Source organism: Haliaeetus albicilla, chromosome 11 (assembly GCF_947461875.1).
Source record: "Haliaeetus albicilla chromosome 11, bHalAlb1.1, whole genome shotgun sequence".
Taxonomy (NCBI): domain Eukaryota; kingdom Metazoa; phylum Chordata; class Aves; order Accipitriformes; family Accipitridae; genus Haliaeetus; species Haliaeetus albicilla.
Genome location: NC_091493.1, coordinates 25,743,054 through 25,760,409, shown reverse-complemented (window position 1 = coordinate 25,760,409; position 17,356 = coordinate 25,743,054). Strand labels below are relative to the sequence as shown.

At 55.3% G+C, this 17,356-nt stretch overlaps 2 protein-coding genes across 10 annotated transcripts in view; one reads left to right on the top strand and one right to left on the bottom strand.

The window, feature by feature from the left end:
* The window catches only part of LCOR (ligand dependent nuclear receptor corepressor), a 91,093-nt gene extending 77,298 nt beyond the window's left edge, over positions 1–13,795 (top strand). For all 8 annotated transcript variants that reach the window (XM_069796788.1, XM_069796785.1, XM_069796783.1 and 5 more), the window contains one exon: positions 584–13,795. In XM_069796788.1, the coding sequence (XP_069652889.1) occupies positions 584–5,084 (4,501 nt within the window). In that variant the 3' untranslated portion in view covers positions 5,085–13,795. The remainder of the gene's footprint in view (positions 1–583) is intronic.
* Positions 13,796–14,394: 599 nt separating this feature from the next.
* Positions 14,395–17,356, bottom strand: part of SLIT1 (slit guidance ligand 1) — a 65,155-nt gene continuing 62,193 nt past the window's right edge. For both annotated transcript variants that reach the window (XM_069796793.1, XM_069796794.1), the window contains 2 exons: positions 16,847–17,058; positions 14,395–16,764 (listed from right to left, as the gene is read on the bottom strand). In XM_069796793.1, the coding sequence (XP_069652894.1) occupies positions 16,520–16,764; positions 16,847–17,058 (457 nt within the window). In that variant the 3' untranslated portion in view covers positions 14,395–16,519. The remainder of the gene's footprint in view (positions 16,765–16,846; positions 17,059–17,356) is intronic.

The window sequence follows — 17,356 nt, the reverse complement described above, 5'->3', positions numbered from 1 at the left end:
CACTGATTACGGAGGAGGCTTAGATCTGCTCAGTTTGCCCTAGACCCATCTTCTGCCACCGAAGCATAAGCAGAAGTTGAAGACTTATCGTAGTTCAAGATTTCTGGCATCTGGCTGCCCAGCTGGGATGCTGCTCTGCTCCCACCCAGCCTGGCTGTGCAGATCGAGCATGGAGACATGTGCAGTCATCCTGGTGGGTCCCAGAAGTGCTGGGCCTTCTACACTGGGCACCATGCAGATACTAAATGTGATTCTCACTGGGAAATTTAGGTTTGCTTTGAACATGTCACATGGGTGCCTACACACCAGGATGTCCTAGGCAGAAGTGTAATTATGGGTGCTCTGGCAGTGGGAGACAAACAAAAGTACAGTCCATGTCCTGCCGGCAGTATGCATACATAAGTGTGCACACTGGGGACTGAAGGGATACCTGTCAGTCCTGTAACAACAGGATGCTTGATCTCACCTGGAGGTCGGGCAAGCAATATGCCTGAGTGGGAGGAGAAGTGTTATTCCAGTTTTGCAGCATAAACTTTTATTCCCTGGGACATGTTACTGATTGCTTCTCTCTTTGTCTCTCTAGTGAGGATGCAGCAGAGACAATAGCAATAGACTCTAACAATCAGCCGAAGTCTCCACTGGAAAAGTTTATGGTCAGACTGTGTACACATCACCAGAAGCAATTCATTCGTGTGCTAAACGACATATACACTGAAGTACAACCAGACTCTGAAGGCCAGCAGTTGTCTGAATCCAAGAGCATGGAGGCCTCTACTTGTGGCTCTGGTTGTAGCCAGCGAAGCACTGAAAATCATGATAAGGGTGGTACTTGTACTGAATCAAAGCCCCCTTCTTCCTCAGACCTGGGACAGTCGGGGTCCGATGTCCCCCTGCATGTTACAGGACAAGCCCCGAAGCAGCCGGCAGAGCTGAAGTCTCTGGACAGAGCAGAGAGCTCCAGTCCTGCTTTGAGAAGGGACTTCGAGCTCCCCATCACCAGGCTTCGTTCTGCTAGTCCAAAGGATAACTCCACCCAAGGATACCTCAGCACGTTGAACTCTTCCTCTTTGAATTTCCATCATGCCGTGAAGAGCCTGGAAGGGCAGCAAGCTGCTGGACACGAGCAAGAAGCCGGTGTCAGAAAGTGTGAGGACAATAAAGAGCAGCTAGCAGGTAAGACTCTTGTGGAAGGTTATATCTCGGTCAAAGTGGCAAATGTGAACGGCAGCGAGGACAGCTTAGACAGCTGTCTGGGGTCCCAAAAGAGCTCTTTCAGAGCTCTGCCGGAAGAGTCCTGGGATCCTGGCTTTGCGGTGACCCCCCCTCGCAGAGCCGACAAAGAGAACACTTTGCAATGCAGCTCGAAAGCATCTTTGCACCAGGACTTAGACGCAAAAGAACAAGATGCAAGACCAAAGCAAGAAAACCACCTGCACGCCGTGGCCAAGGGCAAGGCAGGCTGCCACCTGCACCCGGCCGACAAGGGCCCTCTCGACAAGTCCAAAGAGGGCTGGCTGCCCGCCGGCGCTGCGCCAGCCGCCCACCGGACCCCCAGCGGGCACCCCCGCGCCAAGGCAGCCTCCCTCAGATCCACTCGGAAGAGCAAGAAGGCGTCGGGGCTGAGGATCAACGACTACGACAACCAGTGCGACGTGGTCTACATCAGCCAGCCCATCACCGAGTGCCATTTCGAGAGCCAGCGGTCGGTGTCGTCCCGCAAGACGGCGAGGAAGAGCACGCGGGGGTACTACTTCAATGGGGAGTGCTGCGAGCTCCCGACTGTCCGCACGCTGGTTAAGAGCTCCCGGATGGAGGAGAGGGGGAGCAGCCCGGCACTGCGAACAGAGACCCTTGTAAGCGCTAAGCCACCCCTGGTGCTCTCGGTGGGGGGGTCTGCAGGGGCAGGACGGGAAGGCGAGAAGAGGGTTTCCCTGAGGCTCCTGGCTAAAGGGGCACCAACCAGCCGTGAAACGAAAGAGAGAGCTGAGCTGGGCTCTGTGCAGCCCCGGGATACCCGGGCACTGCGGTCGAGGGAAGCCACCATGGTCGTGCCCTTCTTCTCCCTCTCTGCTCCACCCAGCCCCCAGAAAGAGGACAGCTTGGCCAGCTCGCCACCCCCTGGCTCCCCTCCCGCCGAAGGAGGGGGGACGAGAGCTGGAGGCACCATCCCCTGGGAGGCTGGCAGCAGCCTGGGCTCCTCTGGGGACAGCGGTGGTGGCGGGCAGGCTGCCAATTTTGCTGCCCTTCCCATCTCAGAAGCACCCGGAGGAGAGGAAGGTTGTCCAGGCTCTGGCGTACAAACTGATCCGGACCTTCCGGCCAGCCCGGAGCCAAAGTCCCCCTTGCAGCCCTCCGCCGCTGCGGATGCAGCACCCCTGGCCCATGATGGTGCCAGGGATCCTGCCCAGCTTCCAGGCGTGGGAGACACAGAGGCCTGTGGGCTGTGTCCAGCAGAGCCCTCCCCATGCTCTCCAGGCCGGCAGGCTCCTGATGAACCCCCTGCCACCGTGGACAGGGAGAGCCCCCTGGAGCCACCTGCCACCTTGCAGTGCATGGATGTGAACAAAAACATCGATGCTGAATCAGAAGCCGAATTATCGGGTATGGTGGGTGACGGCTCCCTCGAGCAAGAGGAGGCTGTGCTGGCCAGCACAGCCCTCCCCGAAATCTCAGAAGGGGAGGCAGTGCAGAATAACAGCCCAGCAGGTGAAAAAGAGCCCGTTGAAGGGGAAATGCTGCCTGAACCTGACGGCTCAGACACTGCAGGGAAAGACTCTGTCTCTTCCAAAGACAGTCTAGATAAGAAGCGAAAAAAAGGCAGGAGAGTGCTTGTGGCATCAGACCGGCGTCTCCGAAGCCAGCAATCCCAGTCACCCACTGAGGGCAGTGCTGAGGACACAGGTTCTTCCAGCTCTGTGCATCTTCCTTGCCTTCAGGTCAAACTCTCCAAGAGTCCTGGCGCTAAGCGGTTCAAGAGAGAAGTGCACCTGGATAGGGCAGCATCCCTGCACTTCCCAAACGACTGCTTCCCCAATGTGCTGCTCAAAACCAGCGAGGGGCCGGGCACTGACCAGGCTCCAGAGAGCATCGCTGAGCAGCGGCCAGGTGAGGAGAATGGTGTCACTACCAGACAAACCTATAAAAGCATCTTAGTGAAAGAGACTGCGTCAGAGGTAGAAAATTCCTCTAAAGACGACCCCCCTGCTAATGGCAGCCAAAGTCAACCAGGAGAGATGCTGGAAATAAGCATCCAGGCTGATTCTGAGAAGAGAAGTATTCCCCTCCCTCTGGAGAGCAGCGTGCCTACAAATGATGCCAAGCAAGTGGATGTGAAACCAGGCGATGCCAGCACAAAGGATGAGGAGGGCTCTGACAGTGCCATGGACATGGGCAAGCTGGAGAACTACAAGCCGGTGGCCAATTCACCTCCATGTCCCAGCAGCAGAGGTGGAAGCAAGCATCTTCCAGCAAAGGCTGTGAAGCATAAAAAGGTTGCCCTGCAGTTTTATAACTTAAGACATGCACCTGCACCTGTAGACACCACAAAAAAGAGCACACCAGGGAAGGAGTCTGTGCAAGCGATCCCCAAACTGAGGGACGAAAGTAGTTCAGGGAATGACAACTCCTCAGCGTTGGAGGACATAGACACGGCTGACAGCAAACCAAAGTTCATGGAGTGGTGTGCTGAAGAGGAGAACCAGGAGCTCATTGCTGAGTTCAACACCCAGTACATGAAAGTTCAGAAGGGCTGGATTCAGCTGGAGAAGGAGGTGCAGCCAACCCCCAAGGTAAAGAACAAAGCCGACAAACTGAAGGAGATTTGGAAAAGTAAGAAAAGGACACGGAAAAGTAGAGGCACGCTGGAAGTGCAGAAGCTTTCTCCTGTCCAGATGCTGTTTATGAAGGCCTTTAAGCTGTCCGACATCTGCCAGTGGTTTCTGGAGACGACCGAAACCAGGTCTCTTGTGATCGTGAAGAAACTCAACACCCGTCTCCCAGGGGAGATCCCCCCCATCAAAGTCCCCATGCAGAAATATTCCTCCTCCAGTCTCTACCCCAGTTCACTGCAAGCAGAACGTTTGAAAAAACATCTCAAGAAGTTTGCTGCCACTACCCCGGCTCGGAATAACCTGAAGAACCAAAAGCTTTGGGCCAAAATTCGGGAGAATGCTGATAAAGCAGAGGCTGAAGAAGCCACCGCTCCCAGCCAGACGTCTCCCACTGACGCTGGCACAGAGGACCTGAGCGAAGACAAAACCATCCAGCCTGCCCCCAGCTTGCCCACGCAGGCCAGCACCCGGATCCTGCGCAAATACTCCAACCTGCGGGGCAAGCTGCGAGCCCAGCACCGCATGGTGAAGGCAGAGAAGAAGAGTGATGGCCCAGGGGACCACCCGTCCCTGGAGAGCAGGCAGAGCCGGAAAAGCGTGTGCATCAACCCGCTGATGTCTCCAAAGTTGGCCTTGCAGATCAAAGCAGATGCCTTTCCCGCTAAATCTCCATCAGTGGATGGGACGGGGAAGGGGCGGAAGGGGAAGAGCAGGTCCCAGGAGGACCTCTCGCCCAAAGCCGACCTCCAGCTCAGCAGGAAGAAGAGGACGCTGAAGGAGAGCGGGAGCACCCAGGAGCGGTCCAGCTCTTCCACCAAGGACAAGCTGCCTGCCAAGAAGGCCAGTAAAATAAAGCATTCGGAGGTCAGCACGAAAGCTCCTGCCACCCGAAAGCAGGCCGCCATGGAGAGGAGCAATAAGCTGGCTAGAAAAATGTCTTTGAAAGAGAAGAGAGTCCCCAAAAGGCAGCTGGAGAAGGTGCGGCTCCCCATGCGGAAGGGCAAGGAGAACACAAGCAGACGGGCCGTGCTGCCTCCTGGCCACGAGGAGCTGGCCAAGTCCCCAAAGCAGAAGCCCCTGGGGGAGTCCTCCACAAGGTCGCAGAAGATGGCCAACAAGAAGCCCAGCGGAGGGAAGACCCTGACGAGGTCCATGAGGAAGATGCAGGAGAGCAGCGGGTCGCAGGGCAAGAGGAAGCTGAGGGCAAAAGTGGACTGTTCGCACAGCAAACGCTCGCGACTGGACACGAAATAGCAAAGAACCGGTAGCCATGTACAAAACTGATGTATAGTAGTAACCCTTTACCATGCATTAACTAAAGCTGCTTTTATAAGCTGTAGCAAGCCTTTAAAAATCCGCAGTTAAAGGATAATGCCCGTGATTTTAGGCATCGGCAGATGTGTCTCGGACAGAGAAGAGGTCGGCCTGTCTGGCTCTGCTGTTCAGAAGGAAGTTTCTGCAGTTTGAACGTTCCTTGGTTTTTTTTAAACTTGGAACCAGGCAGTTTTAGTTAAAAGTACAGTGCCTTATTTATCACTTTAAAAATAAAAATAAGAAGCTCGTCTGTGTGATTTGGAGGCTTGCGTTTTATACTTGAGGCACAAGCACTTGTACTGTAGCAGAAAGAAAACCACCTTCGTGCACATGAAGTAGCTTTCAGCAGCCTTTGCGTGCACGCAAACATTTCCCTTTCCTTCAGAGTCCTCCTTCTGTCTGTCTTCTTAGTGGCATTTAAAGCAAAACCAAAACCATTTCCCATCAGTGAGGGAGAGAAAGGCGAAATCTGTCCTTTGTCGGTTCGTTAGTAGCAGCTGCTGGTGTCCCATACTGTTACCTGCATAAAAGTATTAATTAGCTACTGGTGTGTGTACTGCTGATGGCTGCCTCACTCCCCCATTGCACAGCCCATGGGGTGGGGAGGTCCCGCTCAGGTGGAGGCGGCGGAGGAGATGCTGCGGGTACCAGGCTGCCGCATCCACTGCTGCCGGGCAGGCATGCTGGGCTGTATCCGTCTTTATTTCTTGCTGGCTTCAGGGATGAACCGGTCCTGCTGTGCCCTGCTTCTGGACAGACCTCCTTCTCCCATTTTGCTGCGCTCGTGGTGATTTCTGTGGTCTCTGACGGCAAAGCAGTTTCCGCAGTGCTTTGCTGAAGGTTGAATCTCTCCCTTCTTATGGGCTCGAGCTTCTTCTGATGTTGGTGCTCTGCAAAAGGGGAGCACTGGCCCTCACCCTGTGCTCTTGTACACGTCTCGCCTAGCACCCTCTTAAGCCAGGATTTGCAGCTGGAATAGGATTGAGAGAAGGGACTGACTTAAGTTTATTTTTTACCATAATTTGCATTTCATAGTTTTACTAGCAAGTTGCGGTTGGTTTGTTCTTGCTCGTGTCTGGTGCTGTGTAGTCTGAAAGCAGCCAAGCCTCTGCCCTGTCCTGCACGACGCCTTTGCAGGGCTCCTCTGCAAGCCTCTGCAGCACATTTAAAAGCCTGCTGGGAGTCTGCAGTGGCAGAGCAGGGTCACGGTGCCTAGCACCTCTGAGAAAAACCTGTTAGAAGTGCACAGAGCATGTGGCTGTGCTGGCTCTGCTGGGTAGGGATGCTCGGTGGCTGAGAAGGGACTGCTGCGGTCTGTGCTCGGGGAAAGGGCCCTCCTCAGCCGTTGCATCTCCACGGCTTCACTTGGCGTCGCTGCACAAAGTCCGTTTGCGTGAATCCCGATGCAAGCCTCCTCCTGTGCAGAAAGCAGCGATGCCCAAGAGGGCACCGTGTGGGCTCTGGGGTTGCCCAACCTTTAAGAGACACTTGCCGCTCCTTGCTCAGCTCCTTGTCCCTGCTCAGAGTAAGGCTCTGGTGCAGGCCACTCATTCAAGAGATGCCTGCCCTGGGGGCAGAGGCTATAGAGGGCTCTGCTGCAATGGGAATTGCTTTTTGAACCCAGATCCCCGAACCTGTGGACTGAAGGTGGAAAGCAAATAATCATCTTTAAATCTTTCATTGTACCTATTTAGAGGATGAAGCAAGGCGTTTGAGATTCACACGCCCCTTGCAGAGCACCTCTGGCTCTCTTGCAGGTATTCCCTTCCCCCAGCGCTGACGCACACGAGGCTGCGGCACATTTTTCTCTTACTATGAAATGGCTGATTTAAAGAAAAAAACCCCACCTTTACTTTTCCTTTGAATCATCCTAGAATAAGTTAACTCTCTGAACAGCTAGGAAGTGATTAAATCTAGCCTGTCAGTCCCTGTACAGATTAATATGAAGTTATCTATTACTTTAATTTTTACTGCATGCATTAAATATGTCAAACATTCCATCAGAAAAGATTTAAAAGCGTTTCAGGAGAGGTGTGAGGCAGGAGTGCACTGATGGCAGTTAAATGACTGATCTGTACCTTTCTTACGGGTTGTCTTTCCTTCTTGCTTCTCCATCTGTACTTACGGTCCTCTTCTAACCTCCTGCCTCTCGGCAGGCATGCGGGCCCGGCATTTCCCCTCCTTCCTCTGGGCCAGGCATGTGTGTGAGCACCCCTCTTACCTCCACTCCTCGTGCTGCTCCCCAGCAGCAAACCCCCTTTTCCCCATCCTTCACAACCTCTCTTTCTCCATCCTTCACCATCACTCCCGAAGCACCTGCGCTAGGCTGCGCCTGCAGAGCCGTGCGGGGCCCCATGCACCGAGTGCTCCTCAGGTCTTTCCCTCTCTCTTGCTTTCTAATTTTTTAGCTGCTCGTAAATGCAGGCTGCTCTGCTCTCCATCTTCTGTGCTTCTGGGAGTAGGAACCTCAATAGGATAAAAACCTCAACAAAGCAAGTGGAGGTAGGCTTTCTGGATGGGGTGCTGCTGGCTGCTCCAGCCTCCCGGCTGCCTTCCTGCACCCTGGGGCTCCACTGGCACCAGTTGGCTCAGCATGGCAAGGGTGGGAGATGGCAGGTGTCACACTGGTGCAGGACCTGGGTGCCTGTCCCAGTTCAGCGCGCACAGCTTGGCTTAGGCGGTGGTGGGATCAGTGCACTGAGGTTCCCAACAGCGTCCCTGCCAGGCATCGGCTCTGGAGAGGAATGACCAGGACCTGCCACGGGGAGAAATCAGAGATACTAAAAGGACAACCATATTCCTCCCAGCCCTTTGAATTTCCAGTCTCGGTCTGTAGTTTTCTGTCATACTGCTGTGTTTCAGCTTAGTTGGATGGAGATTTCCTGTGCTGAAGGCAGGTCTCTATGGGACAAAGCCCTGTCAGCAGATGCTGTAGGAGTCACAGGGCTTCGGGATGGAGTGAGGTGGCATTGGCTGGACAGTGTGCAGGCAACGTGGCCTGAGACTCAAAGTGCCTGCAGCTTGTCCCAGGCTCTGATCGCCTTCAGCCAGCAGCTCTGTCCCTTCCTGGGGGATGCCAGAGGCGTTCGGCAAGCCTTGGCTTTCCCACGTTAGATCCAGCATGTCTGCACAAAAAGTAACACTCAGGAAATCTGTGCAAAGACCCTATTGACTTTTAACAGGAGCTGGGCTGTGCCTCATAGGTGTAAATCTGAACTTCTGCACCCTTTAATGAGGAAAGGTAGAGGGCGCGTTTTTTGTCAGGATGGGGCTGAAAAGAGGATTCTGGGCTGGGCTGTGAGTTGTTATTCTTGTCTTCAGAAAGCAAATGAAGAAAAAGCAAATAATTCTGAGGTTTTTCTTCAAAGAAAAACATTTTTCAATACAATTGCCCCAGCCTGCTGCCTGGGACCAGACCAGGCGAGGAGTGTACTGCCTGTCCCTCGTGGGCACCTAGCTCAGGTGGGCAGATGGCAGAGCAGCACCTTAGGCATCTGCAGGGACAGGGAGCAGCAGGTTTGCCAGACGTGCCGAGCCATGGGGCTGTCCCATGGGTGAGATGGTCTGGGGTCTTGTCAACAGGGACCCCCTTGCTCCACTGTTCTTGGGTCTGGTCCCTGGTGCCGCAGTCCCTGCAGGGCTCTCCCCGCTGGGCACAAAAAAACCTACTCAGAGCTGCTCCGCTCTCTGCCTCCTCTCTTTTCCTCCCAACAACTCCCCCTTACTTAAAAATTACAGTTTTGAGGAAAACTGGAGTGATTCTTCTCTACATCATGCTGTTTGTGAGGAGCTGACAGGAGTGTTTCCTCCTGCAACTGCTGCGCTGAGTGGTGGGTTTAACTCATGCAGGTAGTCTTTGCAGAGGTCAGGCTTGTTTGCTGAGGGATGGGTAGGGTGAAGCCATTGCCTGTGACTGAGTTATTGCAGCAAGCACTTGGGGCTTGACCTTTCCAGCCCACCCCGAGGTGGGAATATCAGTGCTTTAGTACAAGTTCTCTGAATTACAGATTTGTGCAATCCTTTGGGTTACCCCAGGGGAGGATGCCCCAGGGGTGAGGTAGGCCAGCAGTGGTCGTCATCTCTAGAAAAGCATTAAGGTTTTCTGCTCTGAGGAAACCCCCAGCTCCTTGCTGGGCTCCTTTCCTTGCTGTCACTGCTCCGGGAGATGCCGTCTTTGGCCCCTCTGCCTCTCCTCTGTGCATTCTCCACTTGATACCAGTAGTAGCTGCAGGACTTGCAGACTAAAAGACCTGCTTTTAATATACTTAATGCTTGCTTTTGTGAGTGCTTTATTTTGGGGCAGGAAGGAGGAATGCTGTAACTTGCTAGAAAATTAAATTTCAATTTAATTTGCTAGCAAATTAAAGGGTCTGCATGTGAGGTGACTGCCTGGCAGGGTGGCATTGCCTGGATAGCTTCATTTTCTTTATCAGTGCTCAGATGTTTGAATTTTTTCATCTTTCTATTTTTCCCAATCAGTCCTCGTGTTGCATTACTCTCTTCCAATTTTACTTTCCAGTTTCCTCTCTCCACACAGCTACGTTTCAGCTAGAGCAGTGCACAAGAGACACAAAAATAAGTAGAGGTAATACCATATATATATAACCTGTTGCTCTTTATTAACGACTTGGGACATGCGCTACCTGTGTCTGTTTGTTCTGCAGCGAGGCAGCGGTGAGGTGTGCTGCTGAGGCACGGCCCCTGCTTTGGAGCAACCTGTTTCCAATAAATGCAGCTTCTGTGTAATGCAAGGGATGCACAGGGAGCTGCAGACAATCTTAATGAATGGAAGGAAATAAGCAACACGATTTGTTGCCTTATTCCACACGGGCATGGAGTGTGTTTCCGTTTGCTATGGTGCAGAGCTGCCCACTGGCACTACCACAGTGCCATCCTCAGCTCCACAGCCTCATTGCGCGCCTCCTCCTCCGGGCCACCCCACAGCTCCCTGCTCTGCTTCTTCAGCTCTGGATTTCAGCAGAAGTGCTGTGTCCCACAAAACAGACCTCTTCTCTTTCCATTACTTTGGCTTTCCTTGCTGGCCACTTTCTCATCCTATTCCTGAAACTAGTCTCCATCCCAGCTCCCTGGTCCATGTACCAGGAGCAGCATCTTCTTAGCTCTGCACCTCCACAGATGTTCTTACTGTCCCTTGGCTGCCAGCCCCCCTCTCTCACTGGCACAGTTACCTTTTCCTCTCTCACCTTGTCATCGGCAGCTCCAGGTGGGTCTTCACACTTCACGTGGTCAGGAACCATCTACCTTACCTAAACTCTGGGAGGGGCTGGCTTTGCTGAGCTCAGAGTCAAAATCTACCTGTGGGGGGTTGAGGGCTGCAGCAAGAGCAGTGTGAGCCCAGGATGGCTCCTTGTATCTGTAGCTGTTAGGGTCTTGTCTAGCAATGCTAGCCCTGGAATGGGTTTCTCTGCTGACGGGATGCATGCAGTATATCCAAGGTGTGCACGTGTTTATATTCATCACTAATGAGGTCCTTTTTGCTCGTGTTTGCTGCGTGCAGCGGTGTTTCTGTGTTCAACTGCCAACACATCAGTGAGACGCATTTGCAGCAAACCTTTTCCAAAGAACTGTTTAGCCGGTGCTGACGCTTTCAGCAAACTTTCTGCTGCATTGGTGATCATCCTCCGTGAGCTGGGAGAGCAGGATGAACTCGTCCCCGCTGCTCTCCGCATCCCTGTCCCTCCCGTGCTGAGGGGAGCCATGCAGTGCTGGACCGAGTGGGCTGGCGAGCTGCCCGAGCCGCTTTTTGCCTGCGTGTGCATGAGCGAAGCTGCAGCCCAGCTCGCGTCCCAGCCGCTTGCACGGCACCTCTGGGAATGCTGGTGTTTCCAAAAGCTCTGCCAGCCCCTGCTAACCCCCTGGGAAATAGAGACTCAATCTCAGAAGGACACAGATGTACTGCTGCCCTACTCTAACTGATGGGCAGTTTCTCTCTCCAGCTCGTATTCTTTCAGCCTGACAACTGCATTCCCAGTTGAAGGCAACTGGGAAAACTGCAGTTCCCAGCCTCCCGCAGGCATGGGCAGTGCCTGGGGCAGCAGGGAAGTGCATTCTGCCGTCCGGCTTGGGCTCTGGCCTTCCCACCACCGGCAGTCGTGCCGGGGAAAGAGGGCTGAGCCCCAGCCAAGGCGTGCTCGGGTCCGCATCCTCGGGCTGTACACCTGGACAGCCCGGGAGCAAGGCGGGGGTAGGCCCCCCCTGCCAGGGAACGCCACTGCAGCTTTTCTTGTAGCGGTAGGTTTTTTGAGCAAACCACGAGGCTACGATGTCCCCGCAATCGCGCGCGTCCCCCCCTCCGTGTGTCGTAGCGTCCGTTCGGCCCATCCTTTAGCTTGGTGGTTGTGAAATGAATCCATCTGTTCTAAGATGTTCTCAGGAGTTCTTGTTTGTATTAAGCTCACCCCTAGGCTTAGCAGAAATCACGGTCCCCGTCCTTCCTCCTCCCCTCCCCGCGGACAAGCCCTCTCTTTCACGAGCACTTCCACCCCCTCCCCGAAGGGCGGCGGGGGGGGCAGCTGGCGGTTTCGATTCAGGGCACGTTGGCAGCTTGGGGGGCAGCCGGAGGAGCTGGGGTGCAGCCGGCCGGCGTTCGCAGTGTGGGTCGGGAGGCCGGGCGGTCCCTCGGGCTGCGTTGCTAGCCAATGTTTTCTAAGTCTGTTTGTAAGAGTACCTAATTTTAAAATGAAATGTGAATATATATTATGTGTAGGTGCCATGTAAGATAGTGTTGTGCTAGGCGGCAGGATGCTAACCTACTTTTTAAGCTTTTTGGGGGCAGGAAAAAGCATTTTTCTCTCACTTCATGCTCACAGACCTAATATTGTAAATAGTTTTTTTTAATATTTATTTCATGGGCTTTCCACAGGTTCTTGTTCTGACTGGTGTGTCGGTTGGTGGGGCTGTATCGCCCAGCGTGCCGCAACCAAAGGGCTGGCTATTGCGTGGGGGGACGGGTCGGGATGGGGTGGGTGGGGGTGGTGGTGTTTGGTTTGGGTTTTTTATGTCACATCAAAGTTGAAGCATTAACTCTTTCTCTTCATCTCATTTTGATGATGTCAGACCTGGTCGATGGCCACGGTCCCCGGGGAGGCAGTGAGCTCCCGTGGCCGGCCGGGATGGCCGTTCCCCGGGGCGGGGAGCACTGCAAGCAATAAGATTTGTAGTAATAATGTCTGCTTCGATGGCAGGGGCTCTTGGGGCTCGGGGCCCAGTGGGAATAACCCCACTCCCAGTGGGGGCTCAGTCCAGCACGGCATGATGGGGGTGGGGGGACACACACACGACAGCTCTTGGCCTGGGGATGCCCAAGGAGGCGTCCCCAGGGATGCAGGAGGTGGGGGCTGCCGTCACCCCCAAGGAACAGCCCCCCCAGAACGGCCAGGGTAGGGTAGGTAGTAACTGATAGCAAACTCCTGCTAGCGAATTACTGCAGTAAGCAGCTGCCTTCAGGGCTCCTGCGCTTCCTGCGGGTATGGGTGACCCAAGGGAGCGCACTGCTGTCGCTGTTACAATCCCAGTGCTGGCTCCAGAAGGTCGTTTGCTCATTTGATTGCCATTCTGCAATTTTTATTCTCCTTCTAGGGGGTTCAAGGTCATTTGGTTGGTTTTTTCCTAAGTGTGTTTGGACTTTTCTTATTAATTTTTTTTTAATCCCTTTTTGCCTAGAAGTGTTTGCTGGCTCTGCTCCCCCCAGCCTGGCTGTCTGTGTGGGGCAGCATCAGCAGGATCATTGCTACTTTTATGGTGATGGGTCCCTGACTTTGGAGGGTGGAGCGGGGAGTGCTGCCGGGTCGTGGCCCTGCAGGAGCCCTCGCCAGACCCATGCTTCCTTTGCCCTTGGAACAGGTGTGTATGAAAAAAAAAGAAAAGAAAAGGGAAAAAAAGGCAACAACAACCCAGTAAATTTTTCTTTTATAAGATGCTCAGCATTTAAATATTATCTCCACCCTGACGGCAAATGTTTTTCCTTCATCTGTGTCTACTTCCCTGGGAGAGTTTTGTTTCTCTGTTTGTTTCTGTATGAATTTTAGACACTGAGCTGAAAAGTCCTCCTGTCCGGTACTGTATGTTTGAGCCTAAGCAATGTGAACTGTACAGACCAGCGATGGGAAATGGGAGCCGGTGACTGCACCTGGGAGAGCCGTGGCTTGGGACGGCATTCCCGGCTGCTCTGGGGAGTGGGAAGTACTGCGTCGCGAGTTGGGAAAATGAACTGTCTGCTGTGAATTCTCAGTTGGAAATGTGGAGAGGGGTTTCCATTAGATAATGTTTACATACCTCACCTGACAAACCTTTGAAAGTGTATATAAAAAAAAAAGAAAATAAAATTATATTAAGTTGCTTTAAATCAATATGTATAGCTATAAGAGCTGGGTCATTTGAACTTTGAATATGTATCAACTCTCTAAATGTTGACATTTTGTGAACTCTGTGCTCCTGTCTTTTATTTCATCCTAGCCTATGGAAGAAGTTGTGTTCTTGTTCCAGGTAAAAGGTCCCTGACTCAGATCTGAACTCCTCAAGGATTCCCACCACCTTGTTTTCTTTTCTTCCTCCACTGTCGATATTCACCCTATGAGCTTTCTAAAGGTCCGTATTTTATTGCAGCTTATTAAACGTTTCTTTGATATCAACGTTTGTTTGGTGTGGTAACTGGGGAAGGGCAAAGGCGAGTGAGTGCACGAAGGTGGGGCAGCAGGCTGGCACCCTCTGGGTGGGATATAAATGCCCAGGTGGGATTTGAGTACCCCTGTGCTGGTGTCTGTGCTGGTGGTACTGCTTTCACCGGCAGATCTGTGTTTGTGGCACGAACAGTGCAACCCCTCTGTGCTCCTAGGGACTGCTGCCCAGGGCCCCGCTCCCCTTCCCCAAATTGTTACAGGTGCCCAGTTTCCCCTGCAGCCACTCCATCCCGGCAGCAGGCACCGGGCCCTTCGGCACCTCGCGCTGCCCCACGCGTGACACAGGTAGCGATGGCTCCTTTTGCAAGGCATTGTACGGATAACCCTGGCTCTCCCTGGCGACGAGCTCTCAGCCTGGGGCTGCATGTCCCTGCACGATGTGGGCGATGCTCTGGCCAGAAGAGGTGGCCAGGGCTGCTCCAGGAGTAGCAGGTCCTCATCTATGGCAGGAGTAACCATCTCCCCAGCCTGTGCCACCTCCTCGTATGCCCAGCAGCTCCCGAGCACCAGCTGCCCCCTTCTCCCCTCCAGGAAAGAAGAGGACAAGCCTCTGAATGAATAAATGTCATGTTCACATGGAAGACAACATAGACAATACCAAACATCTCCTAAAACAATACAGCCTCTGCCAGTGCAAGGATGCTCAGCGCCTCCCTCACCAGCCTAGTACAAACCAGCGTCTTCAACAGTGACACACACAAACCCCACGGGCCAAACAAAGCCACCGTCATTTTCCTGCCCAGTAGCATCTGTAAACAAAAAGAAAACATCATTTGTTGACCCCGAACATATAAAAATACTATAACAAAATGAAATACAAATATATATTAGAATCTGTAAGTATTCTGTATAAAGAGATACTTTAGCGGTTAGCTTACAGCAAGAACAGAAACACAACACAACCAAGCCCTGGCAGGGCCACGGGCAAAATGAGATGCATCCCAGCTCCTCTGTGTGGCAGCAGGGGCTCCCGTGGAGAGGGCATTTGTGGCAGAAACACATCCCCGTGGTGGCGGGAACGTCCTGGATGCTGGTGGTTAGCAGGGATGGTGCCGGCACCCACGGAGCCAGATGCACCTGGTGGAGATGCCCAGAGCCCAGCTGCAGCTGGCGGTGTGGTCCTGAAGCCGATGCGCTGGAGCAGTGCGATGGAGAGACCCGGGGCTGCAATTTGTCCGCCCGGGTGACATGGCGACGTGCTGTCCAGCTGCGTCCACCGACTCAGGTTGGGCCCCACCATCCTTAGCCCCCATGGGTGTAGAAGCAATGCTGCTGCGGAGGTCAGGTGCGTGCGGTACCCCGGCGCGGGCTCTCCATGCTGCACTGGCAGCAGCCCTGCCCCTGCTCCCACACCAGCCCAGCGCGTCCCCCAGCACTGTGGGCTTTGGAGAGGTGCTGCCCGGGTGCCGGCACCCGAGTCCAGGAGATGGTGGGACCTGCCCTGGCAGTGGTGTTAGCTCCAGGCTTGCAGGCTTAGGCATCTTCAGCCTCTTCAACCGGCCCTGGCACCCACAAGGCTGAAGCCCTGGTGAGGGGCATGGCAACCCGCACGCCAGCTGTCTCAGCAGCCTCCTGCCCTTGCTGGCTCGGCCATGGAGAGCAGGGCCAGCAGGACATGGGGCACCTCTGCCCAGCTGCAGAGCCCCCCCCAGGGCTGAGCCTGGAGGAAAGGGGTTCCCGTGCTGCCCTATATGGCTCCCGCCTCTGAGAAAAGCTGCTTGGCTGGGCCGGGGTATTTGGGGTCCCCTCTGCCTTAACGGCACCGTGCTAGTCCCCCACGGGCATCTGCGCCCCACTGCCCGTGACCCACTCAGCGTGCCCTGGACCACCCTGGTCCTGCTCCACCCAGCATGGCCCCAATGCCACTGCAATGTGCTGGAGCCATGCCCCGTCTCTGGGTGCCATGGGGTGCACCCCGGAGCCTGGCTGGCAAGCACAGCCCAGAGGTGCCACCAGTGGGCAGGCTGCGGCCCTGGAGCTGGTGACATTATTTGGGGCACGCTGGGCTCCAGCACCTCAGCCACGGCACCGGGGAGCTGCTTGCTGCAGCTGCCATCAGGGCAATGGCAGGTCCTCAGCAGGGAGGCCAGGGCTGCCGGCGGAGAGGACGGGGAGCCGGGCTCCAGGCTCGCCAGGACCACGGGATGCCAGCTGCACCACGCAGCCCTCTGCCAGCCCCGGCTTACCACGGCCCATGAGGCTCTGCCACGTCAGGCCCCTCCGCTCCAGCCCCAGGTGTTGGAAAAGCCACCGGCTCACCCAGATGGACACAAGGGACAGGCTGCTGGGGAGGGGACACGTGAGGGACACAGGCGCTGCCCTCTGCGGCTGTGGGGCTGTGCTGGGGGAAAGGCAGAGTGCCGCGGGGAAGGGGCAGCAGGGCAGAGCACCCACCCCGTATCCACACATCTGTGTAGCTGCAGTTCTTAAAAAATTCTCTATCTACACATTTGCTTTGTTTGTGGGGTTTTTTTTTTTTCTTTTCTTTTTTTTTTTTTTTTTTTTTTCCCAACCCTCTAGATGCAACAGCTCTACCCTCCGCCGGGCTCCTTTGATGCAGCTGCAGTTCGGGAACACCCAGACAGCAGTACTGCGGCCGCAGGGCAAAGCGAGGTCCTTGGCTCCAACTGGGGGGGCTCCCTGCCAGCCCCCCTGCTCTCCGGGGCCGGTGGCCGCTCACAGGCAGTGGCTGCAGCCACACTTGCTGGGCTTCTCCACCTCCTCCACGAAGGTCGCACCGTTGCTGCACTCGAAGGCATATTTCCTGCGCCGGAGCCGCAGCCCGGTGCAGCAGCCGGTGCTGGGGCCGCCACAGGCCCCCCGGCACTCCACCCAGGCCACCGGCCGCGTCGTCTGGCAGATGGCGTAGCCCCGCTGCACCTGGTGGTAGTCCCGCACCGGCTCCCCGTGGCACTCCGGCTCTGCGGGACAGCGATGCTCAGCCTGGCATGCCGGCGTGGGGCTGCCTCCCCCGCCTCGGGCACCCACCTCCCTGGCACCTACCTTGGTCGCAGAGGACTCCGGTGTAGCCGCCGTGGCACTCGCAGGTGGGCTGGCCGCCCGGGGTGAGGCGGCAGTGGCCGTGGACGCAGGGCTGGCCGCGGCAGGGGTCAGGCGGCTCGGTGGGCTGGTTGCAGAGGGCACCCTGGTAGCCCTCGCGGCACTGGCAGCTGTAGGAGAGGGCGTCGAGGGGCAGGCACAGCCCGTGCACGCACCTGCGGGCACCCGGCGCTGTCAGGCACCTGCCGGCATGGCATGGCACAGCGCTGGCACGCGCAGCCCACCAGCACCGAGCACGGCATGGCTCAGCACCGGCACCGTATTGCACCGGGACTGGCATGGCACTGCCACAGCGCAGCACTCGTATGGCACAGCCATCATGGCACGGCACTGGCGTGGCTCTGGCACAGCACCATGAGCACAGTACAGCCCCAGCACGACTCAGCACTAGTGGCACGGCAGGTGGCACGGCCACGGCACGGCACCACGGCCCGGGGCAGGGTGGTAGACAGC